Raw genomic sequence first — 19,725 nt, 5'->3', positions numbered from 1 at the left:
AAGGCTCAAATTTCCGTGACAATCTCACACACAACTAACGTTCTAACCTTAGAGTATAAACATAAACAAATTACTGTACAACATGTGTGAAATTTTCAAGTCACCATAATTTCTATATAACATAGATTCATTAGACATTTTACTTAGTACCTTATAAATTTGTAAAATATAAATGATCAACAAGTTACTAATCCCAATAAACAATTGTCTCACCGCAAGGTACATATGAAAATTACTCCCTCGTTCTCGAGTCACAACAATGGTCATAATTTAGTGCGATAGCATAATTTACTACCGTATTTAATATTCATGTGTGTTTTGATATCAGTATCAAATTATGCATATAATAAATATTTGTATAAACACAAACAACGTTCGCATGCAAGCTATGATAATAAACTTGTGCAGGAGGAGAAAGACAAAGTATATTATTTTATTCGTTGAAAAACAATTCAGAGTAGCTCCAGTAGATTGCATTATTCAGTGTATGTATCGATAGTTTACCTATATGCTGGGGATTTGTAAAGGATAAAATTAAATAAGCTAGCATACAGATTCAAACCTATCACCGTTTCGAACATTCGAAACATGTATGGCATAAACTAAAATATTTGCAGTAGAAAAGTAATTAGTTAATATGAAAAATATTGTCAAATTGACACAAAAATATTCTATATATGTATTTATACACATACATAGAGATTCCATAAATTTATTTATATTTATCGTAATTTATTAAGGAATTATTAAAGGCATTAGCGTATTATTTCAAAGACATAGTTACAAATGTTACCTTTAATGTTATATAAATGAAAGAAAAGTATATAAGTTCCGACCACGCTCTGAAATGCATTCGAGGGGAAAGTTTCTTTTGAAAACATCTGTTGTTGGAAAATAAGTTTCTTCTTACTCTTTTCGCTAAGGATTGGAAACAATATTGCTTGTTGTTTAATCGGTAAGCGGAATTATTCGAGATCACGTTTATGCTCAAGTACAAGGGAGAAAGAAAATCATCAGAACAACGCTAAGAATTTCCCTGAGCAAAACTTCACGACCGAGATTTGTAATAAATGTATTTAATGTATATGTACGTTAATTTTGAAACGTTAATTACAATCCTATATATGCTATAATAAAATAATATCATCGTATCTCAAATGAGTGAATTCGTCATAAAAGTAACAAAATTATTTAAAACATACAGGCGGCCCTCGATTTTCACACATAATTGGTTCCTGAAAATGTGTGCGAATGTTGAATGTTCGAAAGTAGATGGAGAGGGAAGTAAAAAAAAATTGAAATTGTGTGTATTTTAAAATATTTATTTATCAAGTAAATATAAGATGTTTAAGAGTCGTTTAAGAAACATGTTTAAATGGGGTTTTCGAGTGTTTCCTTTGAAAAGTAATCAAGAGTTAACGGTTTTCCACTATTTTTTTTCTTTTCTTCATATAGTATTTTATAACATGATATGTCTATATTGATCGCCCTACGCACTTGAGATATGCGTTCTCTATTGGGATCACAATCTTCCATATTATTTAAAAATTTGTCAAGATGCGTGAAGGCTTCATTCATATTTTTCATTGTTAAAGAGTTTTCCAAAATAAACCTGTCTCATCTAAATTAAATATATGGACCTGATTTAATTCCCGATTTTATTTTGAAGGGTTGCGAAGTCAGTCTCGCTGCTCCTCTAAAATGTATTTATGATCTGATTCTCAAAACATCATCATTTCCTGATCTATGGAAATGCACAAAAGTCACCCCTATTCATAAAAAGGGTGAAAAATTATATATAAAGAATTATAGACCAGTAGCAGTGTTGTCAGCTCCTGCTAAATTATTTGAAATAATTATTCATAAATATCTCTACAATCACTTTCAGCAAGTTTTATTAGACCAACAGCACGGGTTTCGTCCTGCCCGTTCCACTGTTATTAATCTTCTGTCGTTCACCAAAACGGTGACAACTTCTCTCGATGCCGGAATTCAAGTAGACGTCGTGTATACAGATTTTGAGAAAGCCTTTGACAAAGTTTGTCATACGTTATTATTAAAAAAATTGTCGAACCTCGGTTGCTCAGATAATTTAACTCGGTTATTTTCGAGTTATTTAAGCAATCGTAGACAGTTTGTAACCTATGGTGGCCGATTGTCAAAGGAATATTTTACCCCTTCGGGGGTTCCTCAAGGATCCAGTCTGGGACCTCTGCTTTTTGTGCTATTTATTAATGACATAAATACAGCAATTAAAAATTCAAGTTTTCTTCTGTACGCAGATGATTTAAAATTATATAAATGCATTCGATCTGTTGCGGACTCCTTCTCTCTACAAAGTGATTTAGACTCTCTGTGGAGATGGGCTTCCGTTAACCGTCTGCCCTTTAGTGTCGGAAAGTGCCATACTGTGTCATTTTCTCGATCCCGTTCGCCATCAGCTTATTTCTACCATCTCGGTGGTAACATTTTGACTAGAGAAACTTCCATTAAAGATCTCGGAATCACTTTCGAGAGCAAATGGAGGTTCTCTCTACACATACACGACGTCTGTGATAAATCTTCCAAGATGCTCGGCTTTGTTATGAGGAATGCCTTTCACTTTGACGATCCGTCAGTTATTCGCATCCTCTATGACACCTTAGTTCGTAGCATTCTTGAATCGGGATCTATAATTTGGAATCCCCGAATAGCCAAATATTCCCTTTTAGTAGAAAAAATTCAAAAAAGGTATTTAAGATACCTTTACAAAAGGACATTTGGTTATTATCCGTTCTTATATCCCAGCGCCTTTCTTTTAGGAGCGTTGGGATATGATTCGCTGAATTCTCGCAGAAAGCTGTATGTCGCTAAGCATTTTTTCAAACTACTAAAAGGTGCTGTCGACAATCCAGCTTTTCTCGAGGAATTCCAGTTTTGGGTTCCGGAACATTTTCGAGAATCACGATCGAGACCTCTTTTGATGGCAGTTAGGGCTAGGACATCCGCACTTGCCGACTCGCCTATAGCTGTGGCCATACGGCTCCTTAATACGCTGGCATTGAAAATTGATTTATTTAATGTTAGCTACGAGGATCTGATCCGGTTTATATTTTTTAATTTTAATATTTTATAATTTTTTTTGTTATGTTTAAGTATTGTTATATTTATTTATATATATACGTTTTTTTATGTTTTATAAATTTATAATTTGCTTTCGACCATCGTGGCGCATTGGGGTAACCTGTTAGGCCACGATGGTCTTAATTTAATCGAAAAAATAAAAAAATAAAATAATAAAATATGGCTAGAGGAATATTCTCCATCTTTAATAATTTTGGATAATTAGGAAATACATTCTTTTGCAGCAGCCGACTCTTCAGTAAATTTAATATTATGAAAAGAATATCTCATTTTAAAATTGTAAAACCAACCGTTACTTGCTTGAAAAACCGTGCTAAATTTTTTTTTTAATCTATCCTTCCAATCTTTGTGCAATCTTTTTGATGTTGGTCATCGATCCATGACGACAAAGATTTTTCCATTTCATCCAAGTTTATGAGTCCTTAATTTCTTTTTGTTCGTATCAACACTGTAGTTTTTCGGTTACTCACTCATGTTTATATTTTAAAAAAAAAAAAAATTAATTTAAATTTTTTTTTTTTTTTAATGTGCGAAATAGCTAATTGTGCGAAAGTCGAACGTTTGAAAGTCGAGTGCCGCCTGTATCTAGTTCTAGCTACATTTCTATTATGGTATAAATCTATACTTATTTAGCAAAATCACTTTCACCATTATAATAATTTAGATTCTGTATTAAGTTCGTATCGATTTCGTAGAACAACAAGGCAGTTAATTATACAACAATAATTCTCACAAATGGGAATTACTTGAACCGCAATCAAGATAAGCCGCATCGTTAATATATCAAAATATATTATACTACTTATGGCGTTTTCAACAATATATCTTTCTAAGTTGGTAATAAAGCGATGTACCACAAAAAATAATCCGCGAAAGATTTATTGAAATCTCTACAAAATCCATAAACGATAAACATAAACCACAGTATATGATACTTTTTGAATACCAAAAAAATGTCCAGGAATATCAAAAACATTGAATAAATTGTTTAAATCAGCGCTGGCAAACTTCTTATTATCGTCATTATAAAAATTATTACATATATACGAAAAAAATAAAGCGAAAAAAAATCACAAATAATTCGAAACAAAAAAAAATACTTTAAAATAAAAATCTCCTTTTATCGCGGGCTTTCGAATTGTCTTCTGATGTCACTCTGGTATACAGACAAAACGTAGAATTGTCTCAATTTTTGACGTCCCTCGATAAGGAACATCCAAATAATTCCAGTTTTGGGTTTTCGAAACCTATTCAATAATCTTGATCGCATCCTATTCTGATGACCGTTAAAGTCAGGATCGCCTATGGCTGTCGCCATCCGGCTCCTTAATATGTAATAATACAATATATTATTTTTTAGGATGATCTTTAATTAAAATGAATAAATAGACCTAATTAAAAATATATGTTTTATGGACTTTGGGATAGAAACAATTAAGATTATCAAAAACTACTAAATAACATTGCGCTTAATATAGTGAATGATTCGCAAAATTTTTGAAGACTTGTCAATTCGATGCAAACATCGAAGCGCATATTTGAAAGAATGAATCTGAATGAATGCGACTATGAAGGTGGAGATAGCGAATGCATAATTTTTGACCCTCAGTGTGGTTTTGGGAAATTAAAGGCGAAAAATAACAAGTCATAATTTCATTCCGTGCTTGACCTTATCGCCAGGTCTGCCATGAAAGGGGGGTGGGGGGAAGGGACAAATTTCCAAATTTTCTCATTGAGGAGCCCGATTTTGAAAAAAAGCAATAATATAATTATAAAAAAAGTAAAAATCGACTTCTAATAATGAATCTGAACTAAACTACAGTTGTTTTAGATGTATGTACTGATGTATTACAGATATAAGTTCCTTCAGCCTTTTTTATACATACAAGAAATAAAAGGAGCGGAACATTGCCTTCAAAAGTACCCACTTTCTAGGTAGTACTTTCACAAATAACATTAATATTCAAAGAGACAGATTGTAGTTTTTGACGCGGTTTCGTTTGTGTTAAAATTTGTTTGCAAATTATTGTTGACTTGATTGCTTTTTGAACGTTTAAAAAATAATAAACAGGAGAGGAAATATTCAACGAATGTAAATTAGTAGCAGTAAATTTAGGTATTCAATCTGAAAATTCAACAGCAATTGAGATCAACAGCAACGAATCTGCAGACAATCAATATCATCTACACTGATCATAAATCGACTTTTGATTAAGTTTGTAATGCCTTGATTCTAAAAAATGGTTAGGATTTGGTGTTCATACTAATTTTTGAAACATACTTTTCATATCCTCGTCAATATGTTCAATATAGGCTACATAACTCTTCTGAACCCCATCTATGATTTCTCAAGGTACTAATTTCGGCGCATTAATATTTAATTTTTTAATAAAGTTTTATGTAATTTTAAATTATTACTTTTCATCGATGATCTATAACTATTTCTCATTAGAAATGTCATAGAGGATTGTAGAAAAAAGCAATTTAATGTTGAAAATCTACGTGCGTAGTCATCCCTAAATACGTAGATTACGATTTAATACAAAAAATGTAAATTAATTATCTAATCTATAATAAGATTTTTCAAATTAAATTTATAACACGATGATACGTGTAATCTTTGCATAATCACGTAGTGCACAGTACCCTTGAGCATGCTTTTCTGGTCTGATTGCCAAATAATGCAACCGAAAAGGAAAAATTTAATAATTATATACATAACAAAATACCTTCTGAAACTAGTTTCAGCTACGACATACAACTCTGGGAATGTGCCAAACAATACCACGATAAAAGTATTAAAAAAATTCAAAATAAATTGGTTTAAATATTAAAAATAAATAAAAAACATATTTACAAAAACATAATATGTATTATGAATTTTATTATTAGTAAAAACGAAGTACAAAGTAATAAGTCCCATTGTGTACAGGAAATGTCTATGTATATACCAATTAAGAAGTTCAATGTGAACTAGTAGTTTACCTACTTTATAAGGACTGCTTTGTAGGAAATTTCTGTGTATCATAAATTATTTAAATAAAAGTTTATTTACATATATTGTTTATATAAACAAGCAAACTGCTTAAGGGCAATATCTTTTCAAACGCTTTTAATGTATGACGAAAATCTTAAATTAAAACTTTTTTTATTTGTCAAAAAAAATAAATGTATTTTTCCTTTTTTACTTTTCAGTACGAATTCAAAGCGGAAGGAGTTAAGAAGCGCAAAGTCACAATCCAAATATCCGTCGAGGGGGTCAAAGTTACTTTAAAAAGAAAGAAGCGGGTGAGTTTTTTCAGTTTAAATATATAGGATGTAATAAACATTTATAACGTTGTATTGTTAAATTGCTATGGTATCTTTTAATTCCTGAATTATATTTTTCAGAGAAAATTAATGAAATTTCACGACTTGGAAAGCGAGACGTTCGAGCTAATGCATCATCCAATTTATAGGATATTTTACGTATCTCACGATAGTAGCGATTTAAAAATATTCTCCTACATAACTCGGGATCATATCAATAGTGTTTTTAACTGTAATGTTTTTAAAACCAACAAAAAGGTACGTATCATAATTGTAACTATTTTTTTTCTAATTCTTCACATGATGAGTATGTTTAAGATGTGTTATTTTTTATCATTGTATTCTTGTATATAAGCTTATTTAGCTGTTATCAACTTTATAATAAAATATTAATACGTTTCGCGCAGTGCAGGCAAAATAACCTGTAACAAAAATCTTAAAAATCGTTTGTCATTTTCTATAAAGAAACAGATAATTTTTTATAATTATAATATTATTTTGTTCAATTCATAAAAATATGGATGTGCGAATAAAATACCCATTTGCATGGTTAATTAATTAATTTTAATTTTAAGATAACTCAATTTGTTACAAAATAATACAATTATTACGGCAAAGTACTTATAGTCTATTTATTTTCAAGAGTCAGTGCGCAAGAACTTTGTTTAACGCGTAATCATAACATGCTTTTAAATTTCTGCCCTGTGATTGGTCGTTCGCCGTAAGATCAATCGTTTCATTGAGAACGACCAAGCGCAAGGCAGAAATTTAAGAGCACATTTTGATTACGCGTTAAACAATGTTCTTGCGCACTGACTCTTGAAAATAAATAGACTATAGATTCACTTTAAAGTGTAAACTTTCGTAGAAATCTCATATACTATATAATTTAATTTAAAAAATTAAATCAATCAGAGCAAAAATATTTTCCATCTTATGGCGTAAAAGTAAGCTAATTATCAAACATAAATTATTTATTTATAAATCTATAATAAGACCTTTAATTTCGTACGCTTACCTGGTTTTGGAATACGTAATTAATACTCGTGTGCTTAATAAAACTTCAGTCCCATCAAAATATTTCGTTAAGAATCACTTCAAACGCTTCATGGTTTGTCCGCAACTCAATATTACACAATGATTTAAAAATAGATGCCCTTGCTAAACACTTTGATAAACTAATTTAAAACGCTGCAGAATTAAATATTATAAAAATGCGTTAATAAAATAAAATATATACAAGGAATAATAACTATAATAAGGCAAATTATTTTAACTTAAAAGAATGAACTACTAGATATTAAAACCAAAAAGTAAAAGTAAAGATGTTTTTAGATGATTTTTCGTCCACCGAAAACAAATAAATTAAACAGCCGTGTGATGTAGCAGCTAGGGGCTTATAACCATTGAGTAATATGTAAATAGCTAGATGTCATAAGAATTGTGAATAATTATAATATTAGACTGCTGGTATTTTTTGCACTTAACGTTTATTATCTCGCGCTACTCTTTTTCTTGCTACGCTTTTTTCAGCTCTTGATACCATTGCTGAATTCAGGTTTTCGCATGGCTCTCTAAATCAAAATATAATATGTATCCTTTGCTAAATAGTTAATATTTTGTATAAGTAAAGGGTTAGGTATAAATAGTATCAGTATTTACTCATTTTTAAAGGCTTCTGCAAACATTAAGTTACTAATTGAGTTACTGGTTTGCACCAAATTAATTATTCAATCAGTTAATGCTATGTTTAGCTTTGATGAATAGTCTGCATGGAAAAACTACAAGTGAAAATATTATCAATAAAGTTGAAAAACATTAACAAAATACATTTTAAGGTGGTAAATTTAAAAGCAAAACAGGTATTAACTTAAAAAAAATGGTATTTGTATAAATGCACTATTCACCAACAGGTACTATAAAAAACATTTAAATTTATTGTGTATTATAAAACAATTGTGTCAATCGTAAACTTTATTCGCTCTAACCATCATCAGTTCTACGATTCTTTTTTATCATAATGTAAGCCGTATATTTTGACTTTCTCTACCATACAGTAGTCCCATGGCCCAGTCGTGGTAAAGGTTGATTGAGGTTTTTTAAATCAAAGGAGCGATTAAAAATCTTTTTCAATGAAAATCCCGAGTTAGCTATTATTATCGAATATTCAATAGATTTGAAAATTAGCACTACATTTGGATATTTAAGAAAAATAATAAAGCTCATTTCAATTTTGATTCCTGGACCGCTGAGCTTAAAATATTTACAATCTGGCCCTTCATAAAAAAGGTTTGCCGATCCCTGGTCTATGGTGTTACGCGAGCAAAATAATCTTGTCTATATTCTTCAGGAATATGTTTTACAGAGAGACATTCGAAGTGCGTCATGGGGACTTTATATTTAGATTGTCTTGTATAACCGGAACATCCTAGTCCTTAAGGCGTTAAATTGATATTCTAGAGCAGTGGTTCTTAACCTTTTCAAAGTCACGGTGCACTTTTGATCATGGGAAAAAGTGGCGGTGCACCAGAATTAAGAGGTCGAAAAAAATATGTGGAATCATTTTTATTACATATTTAAAAAAAATAGTTACATACAAATTTACATACAATTTTTTTACATATTTAAAAAAAAATTATATTAGTATTGAAAATAAATTTAGTTAGTTAATTTTGCCCTAGAACCAATTTTTAATTACGTGTTTTATTAAAAATATTTGTATGTGTGGTGTGGTTAAGTGGTGCATTTTCCCCCCTTTGTTTGCTCAAAATGACGTTCCTGCTTAACATAATGGAATTTATATGATCAATCAAAAATTAATTAATGTGATACCTGAGCTTGTTGGCTTTTGCAGATATCAGAAATATTAGGTCGAATATTTTATGTAGTTACCCTGAATTCTTCGTTTACATTTTTTTCTGTCTTTCTCGTTTTTTAATTTTCATATTAGTTGTTGTTAAGAAACCAAGCTCACACAAATATGATGTTGAAAACTGTAACGAAATTTTCAGTGCCTTCATGTAAAGAACTGAATATTCCTCTTGGACAGTAATCCAAAAATTCTTCATAGTTATTTCGGAAAATTTAATTTTTAGAGTACGATCAGTCGACAATGAGACTAATTTGATGATTTCGTATTCGGTCATAATTTTCTATATTTAAGAATAGAAAATAATGTGCAATCTTTTCTTCCAATGAAGTTAAATGTTCTATTGCGGAAATAACTCCATTGGGAATGTTTTCGTTAAGTGAAGGAAACATATCTACTTTTTTTCTATTATTCGATTTTTCGAAAGAGTTATTTTTTTTCGAAATCCTGTCAATTTGTCAATGGATTTATTTATTTTATTTTATTTTATTAATTTATTTAGCTTAATAGCTAATCTTTACATCTAACAAATTTAGTAAACATATATAAAAATATATAAAAAATACATAACAGAAAGAAAAAATATACAATAATAAAGACTTAATATTATAATATTTTATTTCTATATGTACGAAGGTGTTTTTTTATTCCATTTATAAAACCCGTTATATTTTTGCTGTTTCGGATTTCTCTTGGAAGACTATTATATAAATTAAAACCTCCGTACATAATTCCCCTAGCCGTACTCGTTTTCTTATACTTAATTATTTTTAAATTTTCTCTATTTCTAGTATTATATTTATGTACATCTTTATTTCTTATTAAATACTTATTAAAATAGTGTGGTAACATATTATTTTCTAACTTATATATAAATACTAAAACATTCATACTCAATATTTCTTGAACATTCAACCATTCTAATCTATCAATCATACTTTTACAATTAGTTAATCTATTTTTATTTAAGATTACTCTCATTGCCCTATTTTGTAATTTTTGCAACATTTGTTTATCTAATTTATTCATCATATTTAATAGTGTTGCACAATAATTAAAATGGGGCAATATTATACTATTGTAAATTAATTTTTTTGTATTTATACTTAATATATTTCTTAATCTAGATAATAAACCTATTTTTCTACTAATTTTTTTTAATATGTAATTACAATGTTCTTTAAAGTTTAATTTTGTATCAACAATTACTCCTAAATATTTTATATTATCCACTATTTCTATATTAGAGTTATTTATTACTATTTTGGTGCTATCATCTAACACATTTTTATAATTAATAAACATACATTTAGTTTTATTCTCATTTAATTTAAGTACATTATTCTTTAACCATATCTCTAACACACCTAATTCATCATTCAAATTACTCACAACTTCTTCAATGTTATCACCCATGCAATAGATCAATGTGTCATCCGCAAATAGATGAACTTTACATTTTCTTACGTTATTAACTATATCATTTATATATAAAACAAACAACAATGGTCCCAATTTAGACCCTTGTGGTACTCCATAATACACTAACCTCTCTTCAGAACATACATTATTTATCTTAACTTTTTGTTTTCTTTTATATAAGTAATTATTAAACCATCTCAAAACTATATCACTTATACCTATACTCTCCAATTTCTTCAACATTATTTCTCTGTCTATTGTTTCGAAGGCTCTCTTGAAATCCAAGAAAACTGCTCCAATGATTTTGTTTGTATCCTTAGCCAACAGCCAATCATTTATCACTACTTGTAATGCAGTTTCAGTGGAATGCTTTTCTCTGAATCCCGATTGTTGTTCACATATTATGTTTTGAGAAGTAATAAATTCCTTTAATTGTTTGATTACTACTTCTTCTATTATTTTTTCTATACACGGTAGCATGTTGATTGGTCTCATTTCTTCAACTTTTTTACTATTTTTTATTTTAGGTATAGGTACAATAGTAGCAATCTTTAAATTTTCAGGCATTTCTCCTAATGAGAGTGCTTTATTTATTAAATAATTTAATTTAGTTCCTATTATTTCCCATGTTTCTTTAATTATATTTATATCTAGTTCATCAGTACTAGTTCCTTTTTTAAATTTACATATTATGTTATGAATTTCATCTAATGATACTGATTTAAATTTACTAAATTTTACAATTAATGTTTTATTATTATATTGTACTAAATTACTAATCCTTGGTATTGAATTTACAATTTCTTCTATGCTCTCAATGTAATATGTATTCATCTTTTCTGCCATTATATAAGGATCTTGATATATATTTCCATTAATTTCCATTTTTATTATGTCGTTTTTCTGAGTTGGATTAATTAATTGTTTTATTGATTTCCACATCTTATTTGGATCATTTTGTATTTCATCTATCAATTTTTCATACCATTTCTTTTTAGCCATTCTTAATACTTTGACTGCCATATTTCTACATTGTGTGTATGTTTTCCATTTTTCATTAAAGACTTTATATTCTATTTGTTCTGTTTTTAATATTTGAAAAATTTTGTATGACTCATCTCTTTTCTTTATAGCATTTTTAACATCATCATTAAACCACGGTTTTGGGTTGTAACGATATTCCTTTTTAAAATTATATTGACTTTTTGTTTTACAATCTACTATATTCTTATAAATTTTGTTCCATATCCTATTAACATCCATATTATCTACATTCCAGTCACATTTTTGTAATTCTAATCTTAATTTATTAAAATTAATTTTTTTAATTATATCAATTTTTTTTGTTTTTTTAAACTTAAGTTCATTATGTTTTTCTATATAAATATATACAATTGAATGGTCAGTTATTCTTGGAGTTGATTTTACTTCACAATAAATTTTTTTGTTGTTGGTAAATACTAAATCTATTAATGTGCTCGATCTATTATTAGTCCTTGTATTTTCTTTGACACATTGTCTTAAACCAAATATATTTGATATTTTTTCTAATTTTGCTGTGTAAAAATCTTCACATTTGTTCCAATTAAAATTCCAATCTCCAATTAAAACAGTATCCAAAATTTGATCAAAACTCCATTCTGCAATATTATTTATAAATTCTATGAATATATTCGGATTACTATTTGGAGATCTGTATGCTATACATAATATTATGGGAATTTTTTCAATAAAAATCTTAACTGTGATAGACCAGTATGTCTTATCTTGATTATTTTTAAATATAGTATTGAATTTTATATCATTTCTAATATACAGTATAACACCTCCTGTATGTCTGGAATTAGAATCACATCTAATTATATTATAATTGCCAATATTTAGTTCAAATTCTTCAATGTCATTTGTGATATGGGTTTCAGTTAACCCTAAAAATATTGGATATTCCTTTTCAGTAATTAATTCTATTTCCTCTTTATGTTTTAAATAACCTTGTGCATTGATTAATATCCCAGTTACTGATTCTTGTTTCCCATATGAACTTGATTTTTTTAATTGCTATACTATATTATATTGTATTTTATTATAGTAATTTTGCTCGTATCTTTTATAAATTGAACAATTTCTATCCATGGAGTTGTGTTCCACATTCAAATTAAGATTTAGTAATTTATTTGCTCTACAGCAATTCACACAGTTTTCTTTTTTGTTGCATTGATTTATTAAATGTTCTTCCGAACCACATTTTATACAATTTTTTTTATTTTTACATTCACTGGCTTTGTGATTATAACCATAACAGTTATAACAACGGTATATGAATATGTCTTCATATACTTTACACCTATCCCATTCAATATTTAATTTGCCTACATCCATTATATTTTTAAATGTCGTAACATCTACTTCAATAATAGCATCATACTTATTAAATTTGTTTTTTTTAATATGTTTTACTTCTAAATAACATTTGTTTTCTTCTACACATGTGTTTTGTTTCATTATACACTTTTTTAGTTGATCATATTTTAATTCTTCAGAAATTCCAATTATTTTTATTTTTGGTTTCTTTAAATTTCCTACTTTTATATTATATTTATCTCCTAGTTTTTTTACTGCATCAGTCGTAATTTTCGATGCATCTTCTTTACTATCACATGTAATTAGTATACCTCCTTTGCTTATTGGTCTTATATTTTGTATTCCAACTTCTAATTCTGTTGGTTTAATTAAATTTTTGCAATCCTTTTTTGTCTGCTCTATATTTTGCAAATTTTTAGGTATAATTATCGCAATATCTTTTCCTTTTTTTACGATTTCCGAATAATGTTTCTTTTGCATTTTATTTTTAATAATGTTGTTATTTAAATTTAGTTTATCCTTTATATTATAAACATCTTTTCTAACTTCATTTAATAACTCAAATATTGAGTTATTATTTTCATTTTTATTATTTACATCGTCCCTATTAGTTTTTAACACATCTAATAAATGTTTATACATAATATCAAATGTATTAGTTATAATGGTTTTTTTTTCTTTTGATAGTATATTACCATTTGATAATAATACATTTAATTTTGTTTTTAATTCATCCATTTCTTTTATTCTGTTTTCTGGCGTAATTACGCCCGCTATATTCACGCCGCTATCGGCCATTTTTTTTATGTAACAATACTAATTATTTCTATCTTATACTATTTATATATTATATTAATCAATCTATTTATACTATTTATTAAATTGTGCTACTTACGCGCAAATATCTGCCGGTTTTCACCTCCAAAGGGGTTGGTTACCACAATCTTGGCTAATTGCACGGCAGACACATGCACATACGATGAACACAAACAACTGATGTCATGAATTTTTCGTTTTTTCCTTGAATGCTTGTGTTAACGTTATTTAAGTAATTTAAAATATCTGCTAAATATGCCACTTTAGCATACCAATCATTATTCTGAAGACATTTTACAAAATCATCCATACCTTCATTTCGAAAAAAGATTAACAATTTATTCTTAAGTTCTATCGGCATAAAACTTTACCCTTAGATAAACACTTGACTTCAGTGTGAAAAATCAAACACTCGTACATAGCTTCCATAGAAATGCAAAGTTTTTTAAACATGCGTGTTTTTAAAGGTCTTGATTTTATGAAATTCTCTATATTTACAACTTGATCTAGTACAGATTTTAGTGCTGCTGGTAATGTTTTCGGAACTAAAGATTTTCTATGTAAAAAACAGTGAGTAGATATATTATTAGGTTTTCTTGTCTTTGCAAGGGTTACAAATCCTTTAAATGAGCCTACCATTGAAGGAGCACCATCCATACAAATTCCAACACATAACTCCCATGATATTTTAAATTGTTCTAAATATGAATAAATAAGATCAAAAACATCTTGTCCTGTCGTATGCTCCATAAGTTCTTTGCAGCATAGATATTGATTCACTATTTCGTTTTAATTTATGAAACGAACGAATCCTACTATTTGTGCCTTACCGCTAATGTCAGTAGATTCGTCGACTTGTAAAACAAAATATCACTTGGAAAGTTTATCGTAGTTTAACTGTTTTCTCAATATCATCCGACATATTTAATTATTTTTTTTATTGTATCGTTTGAAAAAGGAATTTTCATAATTTTCTTTTTGCTTTATCACCAAACATAATTTTTCCTATTTTACAATATGCAAGTAAAATTAGAGACTGCTATAGTATGTGGTTTTAATTGTACAGCAATCAATTCAGCAATCTTGTATGAAGCCAGTTGTGCCTTATCGGAAATTTTAACAGTTTTTTCAAAATATTTCGCTTGTTTATTTTGCATGATTAACAATCTTTTAAAGTAATCTTTACTTTTTGATGCAAGATCGGCGTGCTTCGTAGTGAAGTGGCGATTTAACTTGTCAGTATACATCGCGCTATTGGACAGTTTTTCTCCACATACAACACATAGTGGAATGTGATATCCTTCTTCATTGATGCTAGTAAAACTGAAACGTAAATATTCTTCAGAATACTGTCCATTATTTTTTTTTATTTTACTGGATATATTTTCTTTTGTATGAGACGTATGATGTCTAGTAACATCGTCACTACTTCTTCCACTTGTACTCCCAGTGTCATTAATATTTTGGTCTGATTCACAATTTCGTTTGGTAATAAATTTATTCATTGTGGGGTATCACGACTCTAATAAAATATAAATTGATTGAAACATTAAGATTTTACTATTTTGCGGAATTTTTGTTTTTACCAATTTTCTCGCGGTGCACTTGCAATAAGTTCGCGGTGCACTGGTGCACCGCGGTGCACCGGTTAAGAACCACTGTTCTAGAGGCTACGAGTTCAGGTCCCCGCAGCAAACTAAACTTTTTAATAATTATAATGCGCTTTTATTAAAATTAGTTATAGTTAATAATATACCATAGATATCACTAATTTACAAACTGTGTTTTAAATCAGTTTTTCTATTGATTATGTTGTGCATAAACGGCTTTTAACAGTAGTAACGACGCATATTTGAGTCATCGACCTGTAGAGTGTTAAATATGGATAAATGTATATAAGTGCAATACAATCCTAAAACTTACTAAAAAAGTATGTCTTACAAGACTTTTAACCCTTTCATCGCGGATGGCTTCTATTGGTGTCATCAAGAAAATCGCCAGTACTCATTGGGCATTGAAAGGTGCCATAAATATTTGAGCCTAATAATATGGATATTTAGTATAATTTAAGGCTGTAAATCACTTGAATTTATTGAATCATAATATTTTTTTAAATATGGCATGAATACGTGCCCCCACATATTAACAAATTTTGATATGACGCGCAAAAATATCAGATGTGGTGAAAGGGTTAATTGTGGTATTACCATTATATAATACAACAGGGATGGCTTTCATTTAGAGGCCATTGGGGCTGAGCCCCATATGATTTTTTTGTACTCTCTGAAAATAGTAAAATTTTATATTTAGACAAATATTCTACATGTTTTTCTTATGTATTTGCCTATTTTAGCAAAAATATTAAATATTACATTGTGTTTTTGCAAAAAAACAATGTAATATTTAATATTACATTGTTGTGCAAAGGTATTATATTAGGCTAACAATATTTATTTGGCACACCATACCAATAATCATATTATTTACGATTATAATCAGATTCGTATTCATTATTTGCATCAAAATTGGCATAATCCATCTTCTTTTAAGTGGTTAGATATCATCCCTACTACTATTATTGTCACAGTATTAACTATTACGCTTAAAATCAAATTCAACATCCATTAGTAATTATATGGATAATTTCTAAAAGTAAATCAATATATTTATATATAATTAAATCACAGATTACCAATTCTGTTTTAAATAATTTAGTAATTTACTAGCTCGAAAATACATCAAATGTGTAGAGACTAATATTATTAAAATGTCGATAATTTGCAATCGCTAATTTTAATAGTGCGAGCGAGATAGCGAGCTCTGCTTGCTTAACAGCATCTCGCTCTTTTTTTCCGTCTTACTAAATTTTCTAATCCTTTTATTTCATAACAGACACACAATATAAAGTAATAGTTATGCATAATCAGATCATATAATCTCGTTTCATCCCATATCATAAAAATATAGATACCCCTTGAAAGAAAAAACAGTTTTAGAGCAATAATTGACAACGTAAATCTGTCAAGTAACGCGCCATTCAGCCCTAACACGGCAAGAGTCGTCCATGTTCCGATAATTTTTTTTACAATAAACTCTCGTAAATTCAACATTATTGAGTTATTTGCATAAGTTAAAAATGCAATACTACTGAAATGTGCTTAACAAATTTTTTTAACATTAATAAATTTAAATTGGCAAAATTTTCTTGAACAAAAGTCAATAAAAAGTCGATACATTGTCGACTAGCACAAAGAGTTGTTTTTAATAAAATGATAAGGAACACACTTATTCGCATTCAATTACAGTATGTACAAATACTTATGTTCAATGCCTCCACAGGTAACATCATACTATTGCACAAATTCAGTTAATCTAAATTCTTGAGCAGCGTATTAGGTCTTCGAACTTGAAGGTTTAATTTTATTGTGCTAAACCACCGAAAGATTCAAAGTATACTGAATAACTGTTCACATTTTGATTCGTTTTACTATACATTTAGTATAAAGTGCTTCAACTAGCATCATCCCTTGATTTAAATAAAATATTTTATATAGTTTTTGTATTCTTTGACTTTAAATACTGAGATAATAATAACAGTTTTACCTTAAATTAAATTATCCATACATGTTTATGTATGTACATATGTGTTCAGTTCCTTCACAGGTAACATAGTTCTATTGCACAAATTTAGTGAATCTAAGTTATTGAGCAGCATATTAGGTCTTACAACTTGAAAGTTTATTTTTATTGTGTTAAACAACACAAGATACGAAGAATAGTGAATAACTGTTCACCCTTTGAATCTTTTATTATACATTTAGTATAAAATGCTGCAACTAGCATCATGCCAAATTTATTTTATCTAGTTTTTGTATTCTTTGACTTGAAATACTAAAATAATAATTTGATTTTAAATTAAGTTATCCATAAATGTTTATTGGTAAAGTTATCCATAAATGTTTATGTATGTACATATGTTTACAGTTTCTCCACAGGTAACATAGTTCTATTGCATAAATTTAGTGAATTTAAATTCTTGAGCTGCATATTATGTCTTACAACTTAAAGGTTTATTTTTATTGTGCTAAACCACCACAAGGCTCAAAGTTTATTGAATAATTGAATAACTGTTCACGTAAATAGACATTTTATTAATAACGAGATTTCAGAGAGGAATTTACTTAGCGGGTTATTTTATAGCAAATGGTTTTGAACTTGACTACTTCTTATTTAATAATTGAAACGCGCTTATTAACGATGTTCTTATATTAAACATTTTAACTTTACTTACAATTGCGAGTATATCATAACATATATTTAAAACTAAATATCGTGCTCCAGACATATTTACCAGTTTTTGAAATTCAATTCAAAAATGTTTAACTAGTGATCGTCACTTACGCGCGGCGGTAAGATTTGTTTTAAACATTCGCGCGTGCACGTTGCGCCTCGGCGGTCGTATGCTGCGGCAGATCTTCAAAATGTAAGTATATACAGCTTAATTACTGTTTCATAGTCAATTCAATTCTGTAAACACGGAAATTTACGCAGTTTTAAAAAAAACCGAGCTTTAGCATCGACAGGGTACGTCAACCGTTCAAACGACTGCAGTTCCGCGAAAACATAACCCTAGTAGAGGCGTAGAAAGAAATTTTTCATCTTACGCAATAAGTGAACCGCGAATTTTTATATGTTTATAAATAAAACTAGTTGTTTAAACTTTATTACTTTCCTTATACATATTTGTGCAATGCCGTTGTTAACCCTTTAAGTAGTAAGTTAATTTATAAACATTTGTTAATTTGTTAGTATACACATAGGAGTGAGTTAATTTTACTTATATTTCCATAATTATTTCTGTTGTTATTTATTTGTTTTATTTAATATTCCATTTATAGTAAATAATAATAAAAAATCAGTGAATATATTACTTTTATTGCTTTGTTACTACTTTTTTGTGTTAATATGTTTTAATAATTTATTTTAATACTTCTATTAATAAATACCGTGTACCCTAAAGGCTCGGCAACACAGAGAGCGGTCTGTCGCGGCGGGAAGCGATATTTGACCGCGGCGACAGATCGCGGTCAGATATCGCTTCCCGCCGCGACAGATCGCTCTCTCTGTGCCCCAGCCTTAAAATTTAGTTGGAATGCTGCACGAAGTTTTTTTATTTAAATTCCAGAAATTCATAACATCTCTATCGATAAAGTTGAAAATTGTTTACACTTTTTATCAGAAGTTCACAAAACCGTTTTTTTGTCTGGCCAAAATTTCGTGCAGCATTCCAACCAAATTTTAGGATACACAGTCATCGTTCTTCATACAACAGCTAATATTGAAATGTAAACTGGAATTAAAAAAATATTTTTTTATTCCACCCCCTAAACATTTTAAAATTTCAATCCGGACAATTAAAAAAGTTATTGTTATACATGCAGTGGCGTAGCTAGGGTATGTGCTGCCCAGAGCGATCCTTAAGATTGCTGCCCCGCCCCCATACATTTTTTACAGGGTCATAAAATCAGCATTTCTTAAAATAATAAATTGGTTATTATTAAGCTCTTGTTATTCGTAGGCTTAATATGTTTTAGTGCATTCAGGGTTAAGAACCACACTAGACGATCCCATCGCGAATATGCCGCCCCCAAGCAAGTGCCGCCTGGGGCGGCCCCCCCCCCCATAGCTACGCCACTGTATATATGTATGGTTAGTTCTATGTATCCCTGCTATAATACATCATTATTGATATTTAATGGTTATCCTCAGGACGCGATTTAGATTAACCCTTTGAGGAGTATCGGTTGATCTTTCACTATTTTAAG

The 19,725-nt window shown here is 29.1% G+C and overlaps 1 protein-coding gene across 3 annotated transcripts in view; it reads left to right on the top strand.

Moving 5' to 3' along the window:
* The window catches only part of LOC148234283 (uncharacterized), a 262,549-nt gene that overhangs the window by 227,714 nt on the left and 15,110 nt on the right, over positions 1–19,725 (top strand). For all 3 annotated transcript variants that reach the window (XM_088187749.1, XM_088187750.1, XM_088187748.1), the window contains exons 4-5: positions 6,319–6,411; positions 6,514–6,690. In XM_088187749.1, the coding sequence (XP_088043875.1) occupies positions 6,319–6,411; positions 6,514–6,690 (270 nt within the window). The remainder of the gene's footprint in view (positions 1–6,318; positions 6,412–6,513; positions 6,691–19,725) is intronic.

Source organism: Plectrocnemia conspersa, unplaced genomic scaffold, assembly GCF_051122295.1.
Source record: "Plectrocnemia conspersa isolate PC_06_02 unplaced genomic scaffold, ASM5112229v1 ptg000006l, whole genome shotgun sequence".
NCBI classification, from domain to species: Eukaryota; Metazoa; Arthropoda; class Insecta; order Trichoptera; family Polycentropodidae; genus Plectrocnemia; species Plectrocnemia conspersa.
The sequence above is the reverse complement of the archived record's forward strand: the minus strand, read 5'-3'. Positions and strand labels throughout refer to the sequence as shown.